Below are 21,453 nucleotides of genomic sequence, written 5' to 3'. Positions count from 1 at the left end.
AGTGCCTCAACAGAAGCTGGCAACCCAGGTGACTACCATATCAGAAAGTTGTGATCTGTCAAAGCTGGGAACTGCTGCACTCTTTGGAAAATTAATGGAGCATGAGATGGAGCTCAAGAGACTCAAAGAGCAGGAAACAGCAGAAAGAAAACCCAAAAAAATGAGATCAAGGAGGAAAAAGAAGATGCTAAAAATGATGAAACAATAAGTCTTCTTACAAAGAGATTCAGCAGATTCTTGAAGAAGAAAAGAAGAGATAAGAACTAGCAGAAAAGAAGGTATCCTAAACCTAATGATTCAAATTCCTCTAACTATACTTGCTTTGGCTGTGGCAAAATAGGGCACATCAAAATGGATTGTCCAAACAATCAATCAAAGGACAAATCTGCCAGCAAGAAGGTTGAAAGGAGCAAGGGAAGAAAAGCTTACATCTCATGGGAAGAAAATAAAGTATCTTTAACCAGCAGCTCTTCAACTGAGAGTGAGGAAAACAATCTGTGCTTCATGGTGAAGGATGAAGAGTCAATCTCTGATTCAGTAAGTGAATTCTCTATGGATTATGATAACTATGATCAATTGCTTGCTGCTTTCAAGGAAACACATGATGAAGCAAATAGGATTGTTGTAATATGCAGTAAGTTGCAAAAGGTAAATAATGTGCTTGCACCTAAAGTAAAAACACTTGAGTAAGAACTGCATAAGGCCAAAACAGATTTGGTAAGCCTTGAACTAACATGCTTGCATGCCTCTATTAAAACCTGTGAAAACTGCAAAAAATTGGAAAAACAAGTGGAGTATTTGCTAAAAACCCTTTCCAATTTCACCAAGGGAAGAGAAAACATCGAGTCTCTCCTTGGCTCACAGAATGTTTTTTTCAATAAAAATGGTCTTGGTTATACCCCTGGAAATGTAACCAATGTCAAAAAGCTTTCAAGTTTTTTTGTTCCAGCAAAATCAGTTTTTTTCAGCTTTTAACAGTGGCAAAAAGGCATCTCAAGTAACCTGTTTTTATTGCATGAAATCTGGTCATACCTCTAGGCCATGCATTGCTAGAAAGCATCTTGTTCCTAAGAATTTAGCAAAATGGCTACCAAAGGGAAGATTTTAATCTATGTTGGACCCTATATTGAAAAGGGTACCATTTGTATCATTTTTATTCTGTTTTGCAGATGTGCGGCAAAGAAAATCTAGGTAAGTTTGATGCTAAATCTGATGAAGGTGTGCACATTGGTTATGCTTTGAATGGTCATGCATATAGAGTCTTCAATAAAAGGTTGCTTATGGTAGAAGAATCAATGCATGTTGTATTTGATGAAGCTGATCATAGCATATCTAAAACTGCTGTTGATGACCTTGACTATAATGAATTTAAATCTTTTTTAAATCAAAATAAATCGATTCATTTTGATACCGCTAATACACATGCTATGCAAGAACCTACTGTGTCTGCAGGTTTGCCAAAAGAGTGGAAAACCCCGAGAGACCTAACCCTTGATAATGTCATTGGGAACATTGAGAAAAGAGTATCAACTAGGAAATCCTTGAACAACTTCTGTGAAGCAATGACCTTTGTATCTCAAGTGGAACCCAAAAATCTGAATGAAGCTCTCAAGGACAGTAACTGGATTCTGGCCATGCAAGAGGAACTGAATCAATTTGCTCTTAATGAGGTCTGGACTCTTGTTCCTAGAATACCTGAGATGAATATAATTGGAACAAAATGGGTATTCAGAAACAAGATGGATGAGCATGGGGTGATTACCAGAAATAAGGCTAGGCTAGTGGCTAAAGGGTATAAAAAAGAAGAAGGAATAGACTATGATGTGACATATGCACCAGTGGCTCGGCTAGAAGCTGTCAGATTGCTACTTGCCTTCTCCTGCATCAAAGGGTTCAAGCTATTCCAAATGGATGTGAAGAGTGCCTTCTTGAATGGTTATATAAATGAAGAGGTATTTGTTTCACAACCACCAGGTCTTGAAGACCATCTGCATCCAGGACACGTGTTCAAACTCAAAAAGGCTCTCTATGGGCTCAAGCAAGCTCCTAGGCAATGATATGAGAGGCTAAGTGATTTCCTCATCTCACAAGGCTATGACAGAGGCACATCAGATAAGACCTTATTCATCAAGAAGAAAGGGGATGACACAATTCTAGTACAAGTTTATGAAGATGATATCATATTTGGATCAAACAATGGGGAATTGTGTGAAACTTTTGTGGAAATCATGAAGAGTGAGTTTGAAATGTCAATGATGGGTGAGTTGAACTACTTTCTAGGCTTGCAAAGGATGGCATTTTTTTAAATCAAGCTAAGTATTGCAAAGATCTGCTGAGGAAATTTGAAATGGATAAGTGCAAACCAATTAGCACACCCTTCTCAACAAGCTGTCACTTGGATCTTGATGAAGCTGGAATTTCTGTTGATGAAACCAAATACAGAGGACTCATAGGATCACTACTGTATCTCACTGCTAGCAGGCCTGACATAATGTTTGCAGTGTGCATGTGTGCTCGGTTTCAATCTGCTCCTAAAGAATCACACTACAATGCTGCCAAAATGATTTTGAAATATTTGCAAGGAACTAAAGAAGTTGGCTTGTGGTATCCAGGTAACATTTCATTAAGCTTAACTGGATATTCTAATTTAGACTTTGCAGGTTGCAAAATTGATAGGAAGAGCACCAGTGGAACCTGTCACTTGCTTGGATCAAGCTTGATCTCATGGCAATGCAAAAAACAATCTTGTGTTGCTCTCTCCACAGCTGAAGCAAAGTACATTGCAGCAGGGAGTTGTTTTGCTCAAACGATATGGCTAAGACAGCAATTGAATGATTTTGGTATCTTACTTAACCATATACCTCTGTTGTGTGATAACACAAGTGCAATCAACTTAACCAAAAATCCTGTCATGCATTCAAGAACCAAACACATTGAAATTAAGCATCATTTCCTAAGGGAACACATTTCAAATGAAACATGTGAGATTAAGTTCATTGGTACAGATTTACAGCTTGCTGATTTGTTCACAAAACCATTGGCTAAAGATAGGTTTAATTTTCTGCTTAATGAATTGGGAATTATAAATGTCAATTGTGCCTAGCAGTGAAAAATTAAATCTGTTTATTCGTAATTGAATGTGTTTATTTTTGGTACTGATATGCTTTGATGACTAGGAAAGAGAATTTCTGATCTTTGACTGATTGACTGACTTAGTGGGCATTAACCACTGTACCTTTGATGGTTTTGGTCATGGTTATGTAACCGATTTGATGCTTTGGTTGCTCAATGAAGGTATGGTATGTGTGCATCGTGACCCTAAATATTTGCTGCATATTTTCAAAGATTCTCTGCACAATTTCAGAGCATAATATCTTCGTACATATCCATTCATAACTGCTCCATCATCTCATTTTACAATATAAATATGTGTAAAAAATTTTCTACCCACATTGGTTGTCCATTTTCGGTTTTCACCATTTCAAACACAAAAATTGTGGTTCAACCATGGCTTCCTCCTCAAGACACAAAAAGAAAAACTAGGAAAAGCAAAGCACCTTTCAAGGAGTGCTAGAAAGCTGGTTCGCTGGAGATGAAGAGGGTATCAATGCCTACATTCATGAGATGAGCAGGAAGCAGATTAACATACCCAAGGTGCTGGATTTCAACTGGTTGAAATCAGAAAAATTGGCAGAAACAAGGGTTGCATTAAAGCACCCGAAACTGAAAAAGCTGCTGGAATTAACGGGTAATGTATATCCTGATTTAGTTAAGGTGTTTTACACTAATCTAACCTTGGATGGAACGAACATTGTCTCCTATGTGAAAGGGATCAAAATGAAGGTCACAAGTGATGTTTGGAATTATGTGGCTGGAATTAAGTATGCTGGACTGAAAGTGGGAAAAGGGAACACCAGTAGGATTCAAGAATTCAATAAACTGCAATATTACAAGAGCTGTATGAGGACCCCTACCCAGAGTATAAGCAGATTCCATGCAGGTCATTTGAACCTTACACCACGTCTTGTTGCCTACATTATAGCATGGCAACTCATCCCAAGAGGTACAAATCATGTTGTTTTACATGAAGAGGATTTAATCCTTTTATATTGCATCATGAACCAGATTAAGGTAAACTGGGTTTTTATCATCAATGAACATATGCTGAAATCCAAAAGGTTGGCTGATTATCGCTTTCCTTATGCTATACTTGTTTCAAAATTGATTGATTTCTTTGGTGTTGATGCTTCAAATGAGTGAAACGAACCCATTAAGGCTATAAGTGAGATTGACAATTCAACTCTCACAAAAATGGGATTTCACAAAGTAGAGGACAATTGGGTGGTTCTCAAAGGCAAGAATCCTCAAGAAGAACATGGAGCCTCAAACCTCAACAATGAAGATGGAGATGAGGCTGTTCCCATGGAAGATGACACGGTTCAAGCTGCAGAACACTCATGTTATGTTATCCATCACTCCTACGAGCAAGAGCCATCTGTTGGTCATGCTGGAAGTCATAGGACAAGCTCCCCATCTGTAGAAGTCAGAGAAGACTCACCTCCTCCCCCAATCAGTGCATGAAGAAGCTGTTGCAACTCATCAGAATGCCATTGTTGCCTATCAAACTCCAGAATACCGAGGTGAACCATTATCCATGTTTGAAAGGCAAGTTTTGTATCGCCTTGATGTCATGACTGCAGAACAGAGGGCATATTTTGAGACCACTCAAGCAAGGTTTCAGCATTTGGATGATCAAATTGAATGAGTTCAGTTGCAGCTTGCAGAGTTATATTACAAAGATTAGAAGTATCTTGCTTTTCATGCTTTCTTTTATCAGTTTTTTTAAAATTCTGTCATGTTCAACAATTTGTCTTTATTTTCTGGACTATTATGGTTATGTTTCTGTTTTATTTTTCCCTATGCTTAAATGTTGTTTGATGAATCCAAAGGGGGAGAAAAATAACTCACCATGCTAGGTGAAGCTAGCTGAAATAGGAAGTCACATTCTGCACCTTAAAACTGATTCACATGCTATGCAATGTTTCAACTTTCTATAAAGCAACAAAGCTATAGGGATTTGTCTCCATAAAACAAGGGGAAATTGTTGAAGATGGTTGTTGCCCCTTCAAGACATGTGTTTGATGAAGACTTTTATGTACAATTCATGTATATTTTCTTTTGCTTTAAGAATGTCTTAGGTAGTGTTTAGAGGTTGTTTAAGAGTAAGCTTTTTGTTGAGTAACTCACCTCTTAACCCCTGACCATGTGATAAGAGCAAGCACAAATTTCTTAAATTGTTTTTCACATGTTTTACAAAAAAAACACCTTTACTGCATAAAAATAAATCTGTTCTTTTCCAAATAAACAGATTCTTTTTTAAACTGATGTTTTGGCTAAGTCTTGTGAAAATCAGATTTTGTGCATAAAGTATTTTGATTAAGTCTTCTACCTTTCAAAACGATTGTGTTTTAATAGTTAAGCTTTTTCTGTTATCATTTTGAAAAATAAATCTGTTCATCTGTAAATGAATGGATTCTTTTTAGTCTGGTGCAATGCTTATCTTAAACGGTTTTTAGTTTTGTCCCTGCACCAGAATGGTTGACTAAGTCTCCTCACATAACAGATTCTCTAGCTGCTTTTGAAAATAAATCTGTTCATTTTATTTTCAATCTGTTCTTTTTATAACAACTTTAACTGTTTTTCAAAAATCTGTTATAAGTTGGTTTTCTATAAAAAGAAAACTTGTTTCTGAGTTTAAACATCGAATCATACATTTGAGAAAACAAGTTTTTACATCAGAGAATTAAGGATTTACAGAGAATTAGCATGTGTTCTTGAAAGATTTCAAAAATCAAAAGTGTGCTTGTTCTTGTTTGGTTCCAAAGCTTGGTGAGAGGTGTTGCTACTGTTTAAGCGATCTGTTCTACTAGTTTAAGGTAGATTTCTGCATCCTCTATCAGGTGTATTCGTTTCACATTTCATTTCTTGTAAAAGTGTGGTTGTACACTCTTCTTGATAGGGTTTCTTGAAGAGTGTGTATGCTGAAATAGGGTTTTTCAGCAAGTGTACCAAAGTTCTTGTAGGGTTCAAGAACAGTTGTGTTTGTGGTTGTTTGAATTGTGATTTAGTGAATTTCACCTTGGTTTAGGTGGAGACTGGATGTAGCTCATTGGAGTGAACCAGTATAATTGTTTTGTGTTCATTCTCCCTTAATCTCTGCACTCTAATTCACGCTTATCTGTTAATCTACCAGAAATTGAATATGTTCAATTAAAAATAAATTTGTTCTTTCTGAGCTTGTTCATACAGTTCTTATTTTCTGGAAAATTAGCTTGGTTCTGTGAAGAAGATTTATGATCTGTTAAATACAACTGCAACAGGTTGATTGTGATAGGTTACCCAATTGATTGTCAAGCTAAATAATTGAACCTTTATCACTTGCCTATAAAATTGAAGGTCATTGTTTTGTGTGTTTCATAATATACTCCTAAAATCAGTGTGTGTATCTGGAAAATCAATCTGCATAATCTCGTGATTAACTTGGCTGATATAAACGTTTTCAAACATAAACAATGCCAAAATAAATCTGTTCATTTTCAAATAAATCGATTTATTTTTTGTGTACTGTGATAAATACTGATTCTGCGAGAAACTTTTAAAAGGTCAATTCACCCCCCTCTTGAACTTTGGCATTATTAAACCCAACAGATCACACTCATTGACGACTTCTACCTCTGGAATCCCTTCTAGCTCCCCTTCCTGAACATTGATTGCGTAAGTTCTCCTATTCTTCAGGCTACTCTCGTAGCACTTCCACGTTGTCTTCTAGTCCACCGCACCCAACCTATTTAAGGAAGGTCGCCCCAAAAGAAAGTTACAAGCTCAAGATGCCTTAACAATGATATACGAGATGGGGATCGTCCTGGCCACAATATCGTCTAAGAAGGTCGTCTTAACTCAACGTACCCTCGTACTACTACTTGATCTCCCGCGAATACGACCAAACACCCATCGTATGGCCTTAGTTGGTCGGGGGACAACTGTAGGCTGGTGAATATTGTTGATCAAGAATGATCAAGTGCTTTGAAGAATCCAAATCCAAGTGTTTGATCAAAGGCTAGTGTTGTTGTTGTTTCTGGGAGGCATCTGGGTAGAATAGAATGTGAATCCACTCCTTTGTTGAATCTAAAACTGATGTGATCTAAAACCTTTTTGAAATGAAGTGTTTTTCCAACTAAGTGAAAAACAACATGTTGTTTTGTCGAATCAACTGGTTGTTTTACTCTTAGGAGTTTTGAAAAGGTTGAAATTTATTTTAGTTTGGTTGACTAAACTGTCAAGCCAAACAATCAGTTTTTTCGTGGTTTCAATCTATTGTTTATTTGAAAATCCTAACAGAATTCTGTTTTGGTTGTTGAATGTGCTTTAAATGTTTTTCAACTGAATACGCTCCTTCATTAATTGCTTAGACCAATCTTTGGAAAATATAAATGGTTTGTTTATGTATTCAAACAAGCAAGAGAAACAAATATGAGTTTTTCAGTTGTGACAAAGTTAATTTTATGATTTGAAACATTCACATCAAGCTTTGGGTTTTCAAAGAGAGTGGAATAGGATTGCAATTGTATTGATTTCAGTTTGTACTGTGAACAAGTGCAATCCCTTCTAAACCTACTGTATTTCTGGTGTTGTGTTGCCAAGGAGTGTTGTGTGTTCTTGAGGTGGTCAAGATCAATACTCTTGGTGTGTTTTGCCAAAGGGAGTGTGTTTCTTGAAGGGTTCAAGTTCACTACTTTGGTGGTTTGTGTGTTGTAATCTGGTTTGATTGCTTAGTGGATTACCCAGTGGTTTTCTGGGGACTGAATGTAGCTCTTGGCTTAAGAGTGAACCAGTATAAACTGTTGGTGTATCTCTCTCTCACTCTGAACTTATTTAATTTCTGTTTTTAACTTTATTGGTATAAACAACCGATTGTTTTTTTGTTGCTTTGTTGTTTAATTGTTTATATTCTTGGCTAACTTGATTCTTGTTTTGGATTCATACAAATAATTTTGTTAAACCTGAAAAAGTTTTCAAAAACCCCTATTAATTAATTCACCCCCCTCTCGTTTAAGGTCATATATTCTAATAAATGTTCCCCAAAACATCACATTAGCCGAGTTCCCCTGATCAATGAGAACTTTGTGTACCTTCCTTCCCGCGGTGACAACAAATATCACCACCGGATCATCCTCGTGCGGAACCATGTCTTCCAAGTCAGAGCTCGTGAAGCAGAGATCGAGCTCTGGTGGATGGTCACGTCTGCTCGCCTCCATTACGTGTATCGCTTACGCTTGGAAGCAAAGCTCTTTCCTACAGAAAATCCTCCTAAGATGGTGTTCATCTCTCCAAGGATTGGTGTCCCATGCACTTGGTCCCTGAGAGCAACTGCTCCCTTTGGCTCTTCCTGATAAGCCTCAAGGTACTCCTTCAGGAACCCTTCCTTCACCAAGCTCGCTAGTTGGTGACCCATAGTTATGCACTTCTCGACGTTGTGCCCAAACCCCTCATGGAACTCGCACCAAACGTTCTTTCGTGGCCCCAGATTCCTGTCAGTCTTCTGAGAAAACTTCAGTTTGTCGACTACCCCTGGCATGCCTAGCCATTCCTTGTAGGATACTTGGAACTTGGGTCAGAATGTTGACTCCTCCCTGGCCTTTGACTTGGGCTCATTTCTCTTGGTTGCGTATGGTGCGTACCTCAAGTATGTTCTCTTCTCGGTTGAGGTTTCGTTAACCCTCAAAGGTTGGGTTCGGCTGCTCTCCTTAGGCTTAGGATGCCTTGAAGACGAGTTGACATCCTTCGTGGTCATAGCCTCCTCTGCACTAATATGGGCAATAACCCGTTGCCGTATCTCGGAGAATGTCTCCATCGGATTTCTGATAAACGAATCGTTGAATGGTCTTGCCGTGATCCCTTGTTCAAAACCGCTGACCATCACAACTTCATCATGGGTTTGGAGTCTTACCGTAAGTGCCCAGAATCTGTTGAGGTAATCCTTCAACGAATCCCCCTCCCTCTGTCTCACGTTTAAGAGATCATACAACATTGGAGGCTTAACCTGGTTGACAGAGAACTATTCTTTAAACAGTCTGGAGAACTGCTTAAAAGAGGTGATGTCGCCATCAGGAAGCCCACTGAACCATTGTAGGGTTGTACCTGTGAATGTGCTCATAATCATTTTGCACTGAATAACATTCCTTCCTCCAGAAACAATCATCTGGCATTGAATGTCGTGAGATGATTCACAGGGTCTTATACCCCTGTGAAAACAATCTTGGGCGTGATGTAGTGCGGTAGTGATAAGTGTCTAATTTCAGTAATATTTCATATTAAAATATAGGCACTTATGAGGATTTATTGCTAATTTACATATAAAATAATCCCTAATTTATGAATTTATACCTTTTTACATTTTTTATGATCTTTATTTGAATAAGAGTATTTTATTCCCAAATTTGGTGTTAATTGCAGATTTCTGAGGAAGATTGGAGATTTGGATTAAAGATGAATGATTTGAGCCAAAAAGATAAAGATAGAAGGTCCCAGAATGAAAGAAAAAAAGAAAGAAAGAAAGATTGGGCCTTTTTATGTTTTATCATTTAGCCCATTAGCGCGACACAATAAACAACCTAACCCTAGAAAACTAGGATAAATAGAGGGCTAGAGGCTCAACCTCAGTGTGCCAGATTGAGAGGAAAACACCATAGAGTGAATTGTAACCCAATTGGGAGAATGGAAGGTGATAGAAGTATGCGTGGCTAATTCTACCCTTTGGGATTGGGAGTAATCTGCTCAAACTCTTATGTATTGAGGTGATATTTTATATATTAATATTCAGTTCTTGATTGATTATTGATATTGTTGTTTTACTTTTAATTCTCCGTGACAAATTGAGAATCTTAAATCTGACCGGGAGGTATTTTTAGGGTTTGGACCTAAACAACAATACTTAACATATTTGAGTGCTAGGAATAGACTTGAAATGTTAATTGCTATTAAACGTCTGAGCTTCGTTCTAAGTTGTTCTTATAAGTATGCGAGGGATCGATAGTTAGGGAACATTCTTAAGGATTTTATATGCGAGGAATCGATATAAATGATTTTTATACGGGCATCAATTTCAATTAAAGAACTTAATATTAACATGCTAATCAAAATACATGAGAGTGAGAGAGATGAAACTTAATCCCAATTTTTCCAATTGAAGCAACTAATTCTTTGTTTGTTTTCTTATTAATCAGTGCCAACATAATCACTTCAAACTCTTTTTTATTGTTCTGTTGTTATATTTAGCGAATATTTTACTCGATAATTCACTGTTCTTTGTGGGATCGATATCCGTCCTTAGGGACAATTATTACTTCTGACAAACGCGGTGCACTTGCCGTAAAAAGTCATCAAGTTTTTGGCGCCGTTGCCGGGGACAGGTTTTGATTTGTTGAGTATAATTTCCTAAATATTGTGAATATTTTAATTGTTTTGATTTGTTTTTATTTTTTTTATTTTTTTTTACAGATTCTTTTTTATTTTATTTGATTTTATTTTAGTTTGCTGATTTGCTATTATTATTTTAATTCTTATTTTGATTTTAGTTATTTCTATTTATTTTCAGATTTAGTTTGATTTTATTTTATTTTAGTTCTTTTTAGGTTTAGTTACGTAGTTTTATTTAGGTTTAGGTAGTTTTTATTTATTTGTTTTAATTATTTATCTATTACTAGTTTTAGCTTGTATTTTTACGTTAGTTGTTTACGTTTTATTTTATCTGTTTTATTCTATTTTGTTTTTATTTCTAGTATTTATTTTATTCTGTTTTTATTTCTTGATTTTAGTTATTTCTCGTTTTCATTGTTTTCTTCTATTCTGTTTTAGTTTTTATTTTATTTATATATTTTTATTTTTATTTTTGTTATATTTTTTATTTTTATTTTTTTCTGAATATCTTTGTTTTATTTTCTTAGTGTCATTTTACTGTTTTGTTTTTGTTTTATTTTATCTTTAAGTTTTAATTTGTAGTTTATTGATTTTATTTTAGTTAGCTATTTAAATTCTTGTTTATTTTTGAATTTTTGAATAAAAAAAAATTAAATAATAATATAAAATATAAAATTGGGGTTATTACTTGTGATTTTTTCCTTCTAACCCTTGCATTAGTTGTTTTTATATGATATTGAGAGGTCAAATTCCAGAAGACCACTTGCTATTTGAAGCAGAAATTGAGAAGGTGGCCAGAAAAAATCGAAAAATCAAAGACAAAAGAGAATCAAGAAGATAATAGAGAGTATTCTTCAACATCTTCTTCTTTTTCCATTGATATTTTTCAGGAGAATAACAGGGGGAGGAAACACCACCTCCTAGGAGAACTCTTGGAGATTACGCCATACATCAAGGGCCTAGACACTTTTCTAGCATTGCAGTGCCTGCAACTGACAGGGCCTTGGAGATGAAGCCTGCATTCCTTACCCTCATTAGTACCAATCAATTCACGGCGATGGATCATGAGGATCCTCATACACACTTGGCTACTTTTTATGAATTGGTGGGAACTATGGGTTTCCAATCAGGTGATCTTGAGAGTATATACATGCGTTTATTTCCTTTTTCTTTGGCAGGGAAAGCAAAGGAGTGGCTTATATCTCATCCTAATCAGAGTTTAACCAAATGGAAGGATGTGGAGGAAAAAATTTTGCAAAGATTTTTCCCAATCTCTCGCTACATCAATGCTAAGTCTGAAATATCTATGTTCAGACAAGGGGTAGAAGAGTCTTTCTGTGAGGCATGGGAGAGATTCAAGAGGATGCTGAGAAAATGCCCAAACCATGGGTTTGAAGATATTGCTCAACTGAGCATATTTATTAATGGTCTCAGATCAAATACAAAGATGCTCCTAGATGCCGCGGCTGGTGGCACAATGATGGTTGTTGATGCAGATCAAGCAACGAGGATTATAGAAGCTTTGGCCACAACTGACTATCAAGCTCAACATGATAGACAAAATCATCAAAAAAGAGGAGTATTGGAGTTAAACACTGCAGATGCATTGCTAGCTCAAAACAAAATTCTGACACAGCAACTTGAGCAACTGACCGCACATATGACCCAATTACCCCAAAAGTTGCATGTTGTTCAATCACTCAAAAGTCAGAATGTACCTCTCAGGTGTGATTTTTGTGGAGGTGATCATCCTAATGGTCACTGTTCTTATCAGAACAACGCATCCGAAGTTGAGGTGAATTATATGGGCAATCAAGGAAGGCAAGGCGGTTTTTCCAACAATTATCCTCAAGGTTGGAAAAATAATCAAAATCAGAATTTTGGATGGAAGCAAGACTATAATTCATCCAACAAGCAAGGGCCTTTCCAACAGCAGCATCAATCGAATTCTCCATCTATTCCTGATAGGATGAATAAAGTGGAAGATGTTTTGTCAAAGATTGTGAGTACACAGGAAAATGGTATGGCTACGATTAGGAGCATGGAAACTCAGATAGGACAGCTAGCTAAACAAATGTCACAACTCACACAAACTGTAGAAGGGAAAATTGGCCAATTTTCAGCTAACACTACCACCAACCCCAAGGAGCAGTGCAATAACATCACTACTGAGGGAGAAGAAAATGATGAGATGGTGAAGGTTGAAAAAGAAAAGGAAAAAAATAAGGAAGAGGGAGAAAATTGTGAAATTGTAGAAATCGCAAAAGAAATATCCCACAGGAACATAAAAAAAGAAAAGGAAGGATTATTTTCTGACAATTTGCTTCCAAAAAATTATTTTGCAGGATGGCCAGAGAAAAAGACATATTTTGATGAAGTTAGAAGGAAGATATGTTGTTTTAAAAATAAATATGGAGAGAAGGAAGCAGGGAGCAGTTTCTCAAAAACTTTGCCAAAGAAATTCAGGGATCCAGGGAGTTTTACTATTTCTGTGTCAATTGGTAATTTATTTGTGTATAATGCTTTATTGGACTTAGGGTCAAGTGTAAATTTGATGCCATTATCCATGTTAAGACAGATAGGTAACTTGGAGGTTAAACCCACAAAGATGCAGTTACAATTGCCTGACAGAACAGTGAAGTATCCCTATGGTGTGGTTGAAGATGTCCTTATGCAAATAGACAAATTCATATTTCCGGTGGATTTTGTTATCCTGGACATGAAAGAAGATGAGGATGTCCCTTTGATTCTCGGCAGACCTTTAATGAAAACTGCTAAAGTCATAGTTGATGTTGACAAGGGAGAAATTCTTGTAAGGTCTCATGATGAAGAGGTAAAATTTAATCTTTTTAATGATGTAACCAAGTGTACTGCAGATGAGACTGAGAAACAAGAGGAAATTCCAAGAAATAGTGAAAAGATGAAGAGTTCAAAGTCAAAGGAGAAAGTTATACGTCATGAAAAGTTAGAGGCAAAAGGAGACAATCAAGGAAAGCTAGTGGAAGGAGAGGAGTATCGTCCAGGACAACCTATCATGCTCAACGCAGGTAGGGGTAGAGGAAGGAAGAAAACAAGAAAATTATGGGTCATCAAGGAATTGAAGAAAGACGGAAAAATTGAAGTTGAAGAGCCATATTCAAGACGGATAAAAGTGATAACAAAAGCACGGGTGGAACAAGATAAATATCCTCCTTGAAATAAACAGGCGTCAAGCTAGATGACGTTAAATGAGCGCTTACTGGGAGGCAACCCAGTCCACATTTTAGTTTTATGTTGTTACCTTTGTTTATTTTATTTTTCAAAAAAAAAAAAAAAAAAATCTTGTATGCCTCCTAATCATTTTGCAGGTTATGTATTTTGACCTGAGGACAGGTTCTATTAGTTAAGGGGGCAGATCCAGCAAATGAAGCAAGACTATAGATAAAATTTTTAACAAAAAGCTGGATGACTTCTTAAGAAGAGAGGATTGAGCAAAAATATGGTTCTATCTCTCTAATTCTCTTTTCTTTTCAATTATTTAAATTTTATTTTCTGTTTCGTTTTTATTTATTTTATTTTATTTTTTGGTTATTTTGTTTTTTTTATTTGTTTATTTTTTTAGTTTGTTTTAATTGCTTATTTTGTGTTTTGAATAAATTTGTTGTTTTTGTTAGTTTGTTAGTTTTAGGTTTTGAATTATCGTTCTTGAATAAATTTTCAGTTTTAATTTGTTTGCTTTATAGTTTATTTTTCTCAAATAAAAAAGAACTAGAATATTAATTTTGAATTGTGGAAAAAAGAATTTGTGTTTAGATATTAAACAGTGAGATGAATTAGACACAGGTTAGAAAAGAAAATATGATTGAATCCCTATTCAAATGTAGTTAAAATTATGATACATGAAAATTTAACAGGATGATTGATTAGGACAAATAATGACAAGACAAAAAGGAATGAGACCATTTAAACCAAGTGAGTGTGTGAACCTTAAACAGTTTTGAGAGTTTTACTGATGAATTAACAGTTGTGGTTGCTTGATTTTTATTTTTGTTGCATCATAAAAGATCATGAAGATGATTGAGGCATTTGTTTGTGTTAATTAGGAGCCAAGGCCAAAAAGCCAACCTTTATATTAGAATTCCAATTTTTTTTATATCCCCTTTGGGCTAAGAAATTTTTTGTTAATATTGCACCTTAACCTTTATTGATATAATTTTCTACCCTTTAGCATGTCTAAGGAAGGAGAACATAGATGCAATACATATAGAAAAGGGAATGGTTGGTTCTGATTTTGAAAGTTCAAAAAGTTGAAAATAGGAAGAATCTTTTCCTATTATTGAAAAAAAAAAACAGAAACAGAAGAAGCAAAAGAAATAAAAAAAAAAAAAAGAAAGATAGAAAATAATTTCATGAAAATCATGAAAAGAAAGAAAATGAGGAAAAAGGTGACATCGAAAGAAAGTGGTAATTAGATAACATATATGTTCTCTATAATTGAATTGTAGGTATGTTCTTCTTCTTTAAGATGTGCATTTTGTTATCTAAGAAAAACCAATATTTTTTGGAAGCCCAGCCTCATTACAACCCTGTAAAAGACCTCAAGATTCATGTTTCTAATATGTTTGTGATTTGAAGATGAAATGAAAAGCAACTGTGATTTGTTATGATTCAGTGAAAATAGAGAGAAACACTTACCCGTGAGCATATGAGAAGATATTCCTTGATGAATTTTCATTTATTTGTTTTGATTTTATCCTGGAAATTGATTGTGTCTATAATTTTCTATATTTGAAATTGGAAGCATCATAAGTTTCTAATTTGATTTGTTGTTTAGTGAATTAAGCTGTTTGATATTTAAATTCAAATATATTCATTTACTTTGCTTGAGGACAAGCAAGATTTTAAGTTAGGGAGAGTGATAAGTGTCTAATTTCAGTAATATTTCATATTAAAATATAGGCACTTATGAGGATTTATTGCTAATTTACATATAAAATAATCCCTAATTTATGAATTTATACCTTTTTACATTTTTTATGATCTTTATTTGAATAAGAGTATTTTATTCCCAAATTTGGTGTTAATTGCAGATTTCTGAGGAAGATTGGAGATTTGGATTAAAGATGAATGATTTGAGCCAAAAAGATAAAGATAGAAGGTCCCAGAATGAAAGAAAAAAAGAAAGAAAGAAAGATTGGGCCTTTTTATGTTTTATCATTTAGCCCATTAGCGCGACACAATAAACAACCTAACCCTAGAAAACTAGGATAAATAGAGGGCTAGAGGCTCAACCTCAGTGTGCCAGATTGAGAGGAAAACACCATAGAGTGAATTGTAACCCAATTGGGAGAATGGAAGGTGATAGAAGTATGCGTGGCTAATTCTACCCTTTGGGATTGGGAGTAATCTGCTCAAACTCTTATGTATTGAGGTGATATTTTATATATTAATATTCAGTTCTTGATTGATTATTGATATTGTTGTTTTACTTTTAATTCTCCGTGACAAATTGAGAATCTTAAATCTGACCGGGAGGTATTTTTAGGGTTTGGACCTAAACAACAATACTTAACATATTTGAGTGCTAGGAATAGACTTGAAATGTTAATTGCTATTAAACGTCTGAGCTTCGTTCTAAGTTGTTCTTATAAGTATGCGAGGGATCGATAGTTAGGGAACATTCTTAAGGATTTTATATGCGAGGAATCGATATAAATGATTTTTATACGGGCATCAATTTCAATTAAAGAACTTAATATTAACATGCTAATCAAAATACATGAGAGTGAGAGAGATGAAACTTAATCCCAATTTTTCCAATTGAAGCAACTAATTCTTTGTTTGTTTTCTTATTAATCAGTGCCAACATAATCACTTCAAACTCTTTTTTATTGTTCTGTTGTTATATTTAGCGAATATTTTACTCGATAATTCACTGTTCTTTGTGGGATCGATATCCGTCCTTAGGGACAATTATTACTTCTAACAAACGCGGTGCACTTGCCGTAAAAAGTCATCAGGTAGCACAAGCTCACACATGATCACTTGCGAAAATGGCTTGGGATGATCTCTCAAGGGAAAATTCAACCCTCGCTCCCTGTAGAATGTCGATCACGTTGTTGTAGATCCATGGGCAAGTTCTCGTTGATCTTGCACAATTCCTTATTTATTGTTTTAATATAATATGACATTGCAGTTAATGTAAAACAATAAATGATTTTTATTGTTTTAGGTAAGAACGTGTTATCTGATGAGTTCAATATCATCACCTATATTATCATGGAATGTCACCATTAATATAGGTTTTTTTTCGCTCAACAATAAATAAATAACATAAAATGGAACCCTTATACAAGATGCTCAAGGCCCACATACATTAGTAAGCCAAGAACAAAAAAACTATTACAACACAAAACCTTTCAAGCTCCAATCCTAACAACCCCCGTAATCTTACCATTAATATATATTAAAGGATATGGATACAAGAGTTATAAAAGGATGCTAATATTAATTGTGTTTTTTCTAATTCTTAGTTGTTTCTCTTTATAGAGGTGAATAACCTTTATTTTGTCTTTATTTGTTATGATTCTAGTATTTATTGATTGATTTTTTCTCTCTTTAACTAAACCTAGAATGAGTGTACTGTTGAAGATGGTTGCTGCCCCTTCAAGATTGTGTTTGATGAAGACTTATATGTACATTTCATTTGTATTTTGCTTTGCTTTAAGTATGTCTTAGGTAGTGCTTAGAGGTTGTCTAAGAGTGGGCTTTTTGCTGAGTAACTCACCTCATAACCACTGGCAATGTGATAAGAACAAGCATAAGTTTTCTTAAACTGTTTTTCACATGTTTTACAAAAAACACGTTTACTGCATAAAAATAAATCTGTTCTTTTCTAAAAAAACAGATTCATTTTTACACTGATGCCTTGGCTAAGTCTTGTGAAAATTAGATTTTGTGCATCATGTATTTTGACTAAGTCTTCTATCTTTCAAAACGACTGAGTTTTAAATAGTTAAACTTTCTCTGTTTTCGTTTTGAAAAATAAATCTGTTCATCGGTAAATGAATAGATTCTTTTTGTCTCTGGTGCCATGTCAAGCTTAAACGATTTTCAGTTTTATCTCAGCACCAGAATGGTTGACTAAGTCTCCTCACTTAACAAATTCTCTAACTGCTTTTGAAAATAAATCTGTTCATTTTATTTTCAATCTATTCATTTTATAACAGCTTTAACTGTTTTTCAAAAATCTATTATAAGTTGGATTTCTATAAAATGCAAACTTGTTTCTGAGTTTAATAATCGTTCATACATTTGCAAAAACAAGTTTTGACAGCAGAGAATTAAGAGTTTAAAAAGGATTAGCATTTGTTCTTCAAAGATTTCAAAAATCACAAAGTGCTTGTTCTTTGTTTGGTTCCAAAAGCTTGGTGTGAGGTGCAGCTACTGTTCTAGCAATTTTGCCTACTGGTTTAAGACAGATCTTTGTATCCTCAATCAGGTGTAGTCGTTTCACTTCTCATTTCTTGTAATAGTTTGGTTGAACACTCTTCTTGATAGGTTTTCTTGAAGAGTGGGTGTGTGCTGAAATAGGTTTTTTCAGCAAGAGTACCTAAGTTCTTGTAGGTTTCAAGAACAGTGGGAATTGTACTTGGTTGTACTGTGTTTTAGTGATTTCCACCTGGTTTTGGTGAAGACTGGATGTAGCTCAGTTGAGTGAACCAGTATAACTGCTTGTGTTCATTCTCTCTCACTCTCTGCAATTTCGTTTCTGCATAATTGATAAAACAGCAAAGAAATAAATCTGTTCAATTGAAAATAAATCTGTTCTTTCTGGGCACTCTGTATACTGTTCTTAATTTCTGAAAAAGTTGTTTGATTCTGATAAGAACATATAAAATCTGCTAAAAGCCACTGGAACAGATTGACTGTGATAGGTTGCTCAAGAAATTGTCAAAGCTATTAATTGAACCTTAAACAATTGCTTAAAGTTGAAGTTTGCTGTTCTGTGATTCATTGTTCTTAATTTCTGGAAAACTGTCTGGTTTCAATAAGAACACTAATAATCTGTTAAAGACTAATAAAACAGGTTGTGTGTGATAGATTGTCTCACTAATTGTCAAGCCCTTAACTGAACCTAAATCACACGAATTGGAATTAAGGTTTGTTGTTTTTGTGTTTCACTGTTTTTCAATCTAATATCTGTGTGTGTGCATCTGGAAAATCTATCTGCATAATCTTGTGATTAACCTTGCTGTATTAAAAGCTTTTCAAACAAAAACAGTGCTGAAATAAATCTGTTCATTTTCACATAAATCGATTTATTTTCTGTAAAACTGTGTTAAACACTGTTTCTGCGAGAGAGTTTTAAAAGGTCAATTCACCCCCCCTCTTGAACTTTGGCACTATTAAACCCAACATGTACTGCTTGTATATATTCAGACTATTTATTTTGATTTCATATAATAAAAAAAGAGATAATCATTCTCATATCATTTTCCTTCCTTTTACTCTTTGTTCATCTTTGTTCTATTTTATAATATGGTATCAGAGTTCTCATTAGAGCTTTGGTTGCTACATTTATCCATGGCTAAAGTTGTTGATCCCTCACAAGATCTTCGTTCACCTTACCATGTTAGTTCATCAGATAACCCATCATTGAATAGAGTTTGCTCTCTCGTTACACAACAAGATAGACAAATTTTTGGTGATCAATCCAAGGCAATGATTGCTACTAGTAAAGGAGGTTATAAAAAAATGCTACGACCTATGGCAGAGGTGGTGGATACAGAATAGGAAGCTATGATATACTTCCAAAATTTGCAATCATTGTGGAAAGACAGGGCATACCATTGATACATGCTATAAAAAACATGGTTTTCCATCTCATTTCAAGTTTAAAAATCAGAACCATGGTTAGGGTCACTCTAATGCAGTTTTTTAGAATACAAATTTTAATAATAATAAGCAAAATCGTGAAGGTTCAAAGTCAGAAGTGGAGTCTCAACAAATTGGTTTTACTCCTGAGCAGTAACAAATATTGTTAGCTCTTTTACAACATGTCAAATCCAGTGACAATGTTTCTAGTCAAGTCTTTGTTATTCCTTCCAACATGACAACACAAACTAGTAATAATTTTATTTATTTCTTCAGTTCTTTGATTATTGATATTAGTGCTACTGATCACATTTGTTCATCCTTAAGTTATTTCACTTCATATCATCAAATTAATCTTATTTCTGTTAAATTACCAAATGGAAATCAAGTCATTGCCAATTATTCTACAAGTGTTTTTCTCAATCAAAATCATGTAATAGACAATGTTTTGTATATTCCTTGCTTCACTTTTAATCTTCTTTCAGTAGCAAAATTGTTTGATAAACTATCTTGTGTTCTTACCTTTGACTCTAATGGTTGTCACATTCAAGACAAAAACTCCTTGAAAATGATTGGCTCTGCTAAGATGCAAGATATACTTTATATACTCAGGATCCCATCTTACCAGACACTTCAAATCAAACTCATCAAATCTACACACATCATCAATACTATTAATGTCAGTGCTAGTGATCTAGAAACCCTTTGGCATTTTCGATTAGGTCATATGTCACATTGATAGCAATCCTCCACCTCCATTGTCCCCTTCATTATGAATCCATCCAACTTTGTTGTCCTCCCATAAAGAAAAACACCTAGCATCCGTAACCGTGACTGTTTTTGGCTCAAATACCTTGCTTTTGTTCCGTTCCCAGACCTCTTATATTCAGATTTATAATCAACATAAAAAAAACCATTTATATTGTCCACCTCAAAACTCTTCATGAACTTCATGTCTCTCTCTTCCATACATTGAAATTCTTAAACAATAGTTTCTCCCTTTTTTTTTCAGGATTGCGAAACCGAGAATTACAATTGTTGATATCCTCATCAGAAATTGTTGATATTAACGTACCTTTTCTGGAGAGTAATTCATTCCTTGCCTGAGACAATCTCTCTATTAGTGGTAGGTAGGTGTAAATATATGTTCCTAAAAGAAATTTCATACCTTATACTTTCTTCCTTAACACAGTTTGACTTCTGTTACAAAGTATATAACATACATAAACTATTATATGATTCAATAATTTTTAACAGGATAGTTTATTCTAAATATATCTATTGAAATTTATGTTAATAAATTATTTTATTGATACAAACATATTTAATACCTCATTTATATATCGACATATATTTTAAAAATATTATAATATATGAAACCTTTAAAATATATAAATAACCATTTAATTATTTTTATATTTATTTTTTTTACTAAATTTGACATCAACAATATGATACAATTATCTTAATAAAATTTTCCATCATCATAATGATTTGATGGAAACCGTTAATTTATAAAATTGATATTATAACAAAAGATTTCACTGATGTAAAATCTGTTGTTTAAGTGTTTACTAGGATCCTATCAGAAAAAAAAAATATGATATTAAAGTTCGAATTAATACTGTAAATAAATAAAAATAAGCGTTGAACATATTATTTAACTCCTTCTCGTGCAAGAAACTACTTGTATAAAAACCTCGATCCTACATACTGTGATCTATTAAAAAATATTTTTAGCTGAGTTTTTCTTTATTAAATATTAAATAACAAAATCATATATTAAAAATCGTAGTATGTTTTAGAATACTATTAAAAAAGGAAAACATGTACCCCTGCATCTTTAAAGTCAAAGTAAGATAAATGGTAGTTGAGAAACCTTTGTTAATTCACTTTTAGGACAACATGGCCATTAAAAAATAAACTTTTTATTTATAATAAAAAATAAAGAATAAAATAGTAGATGCAAAATGAATATAAAAATGTATCAGGTATCAAAATATTATAGTGCAATAAGTAAAACTCATCTAAAAACATGAGATGCTTAACCTTACATTTACTATTTTATTCTCCATCTCGTTTTTTTTTACAAATACAAAAATTTAGTTTTTAAAGTAATGA

At 34.1% G+C, this 21,453-nt stretch overlaps 1 protein-coding gene and 1 pseudogene across 1 annotated transcript; one reads left to right on the top strand and one right to left on the bottom strand.

The window, feature by feature from the left end:
• The first annotated feature begins 351 nt into the window (after nucleotides 1-351).
• On the top strand, nucleotides 352-2,057 carry LOC137809435 (uncharacterized). Its single transcript, XM_068610547.1, has 4 exons — nucleotides 352-648; nucleotides 1,170-1,245; nucleotides 1,453-1,617; nucleotides 1,840-2,057. Exons 1-4 carry the CDS (start codon nucleotides 352-354, stop codon nucleotides 2,055-2,057), a joined length of 756 nt encoding a protein of 251 aa, XP_068466648.1.
• Nucleotides 2,058-11,762: 9,705 nt separating this feature from the next.
• Nucleotides 11,763-11,868, bottom strand: LOC137813180 (small nucleolar RNA R71; annotated as a pseudogene).
• Nucleotides 11,869-21,453: the final 9,585 nt, after the last annotated feature.

The sequence above is a fragment of the Phaseolus vulgaris genome, chromosome 2 (assembly GCF_000499845.2).
Source record: "Phaseolus vulgaris cultivar G19833 chromosome 2, P. vulgaris v2.0, whole genome shotgun sequence".
In the NCBI taxonomy this organism is placed as follows: domain Eukaryota; kingdom Viridiplantae; phylum Streptophyta; class Magnoliopsida; order Fabales; family Fabaceae; genus Phaseolus; species Phaseolus vulgaris.
The sequence above is the reverse complement of the archived record's forward strand: the minus strand, read 5'-3'. Positions and strand labels throughout refer to the sequence as shown.

Bases quoted from the DNA above. Each gene is read 5' to 3' on its own strand.
- LOC137809435 (XM_068610547.1), top strand. From the start codon at position 352: ATGGATTGTCCAAACAATCAATCAAAGGACAAATCTGCCAGCAAGAAG. The intron at 649-1,169 runs GTAAATAATGTG...TCTGTTTTGCAG, and splicing joins TATGCAGTAAGTTGCAAAAG to ATGTGCGGCAAAGAAAATCT. The intron at 1,246-1,452 runs GTCATGCATATA...CTGTGTCTGCAG, and splicing joins CATTGGTTATGCTTTGAATG to GTTTGCCAAAAGAGTGGAAA.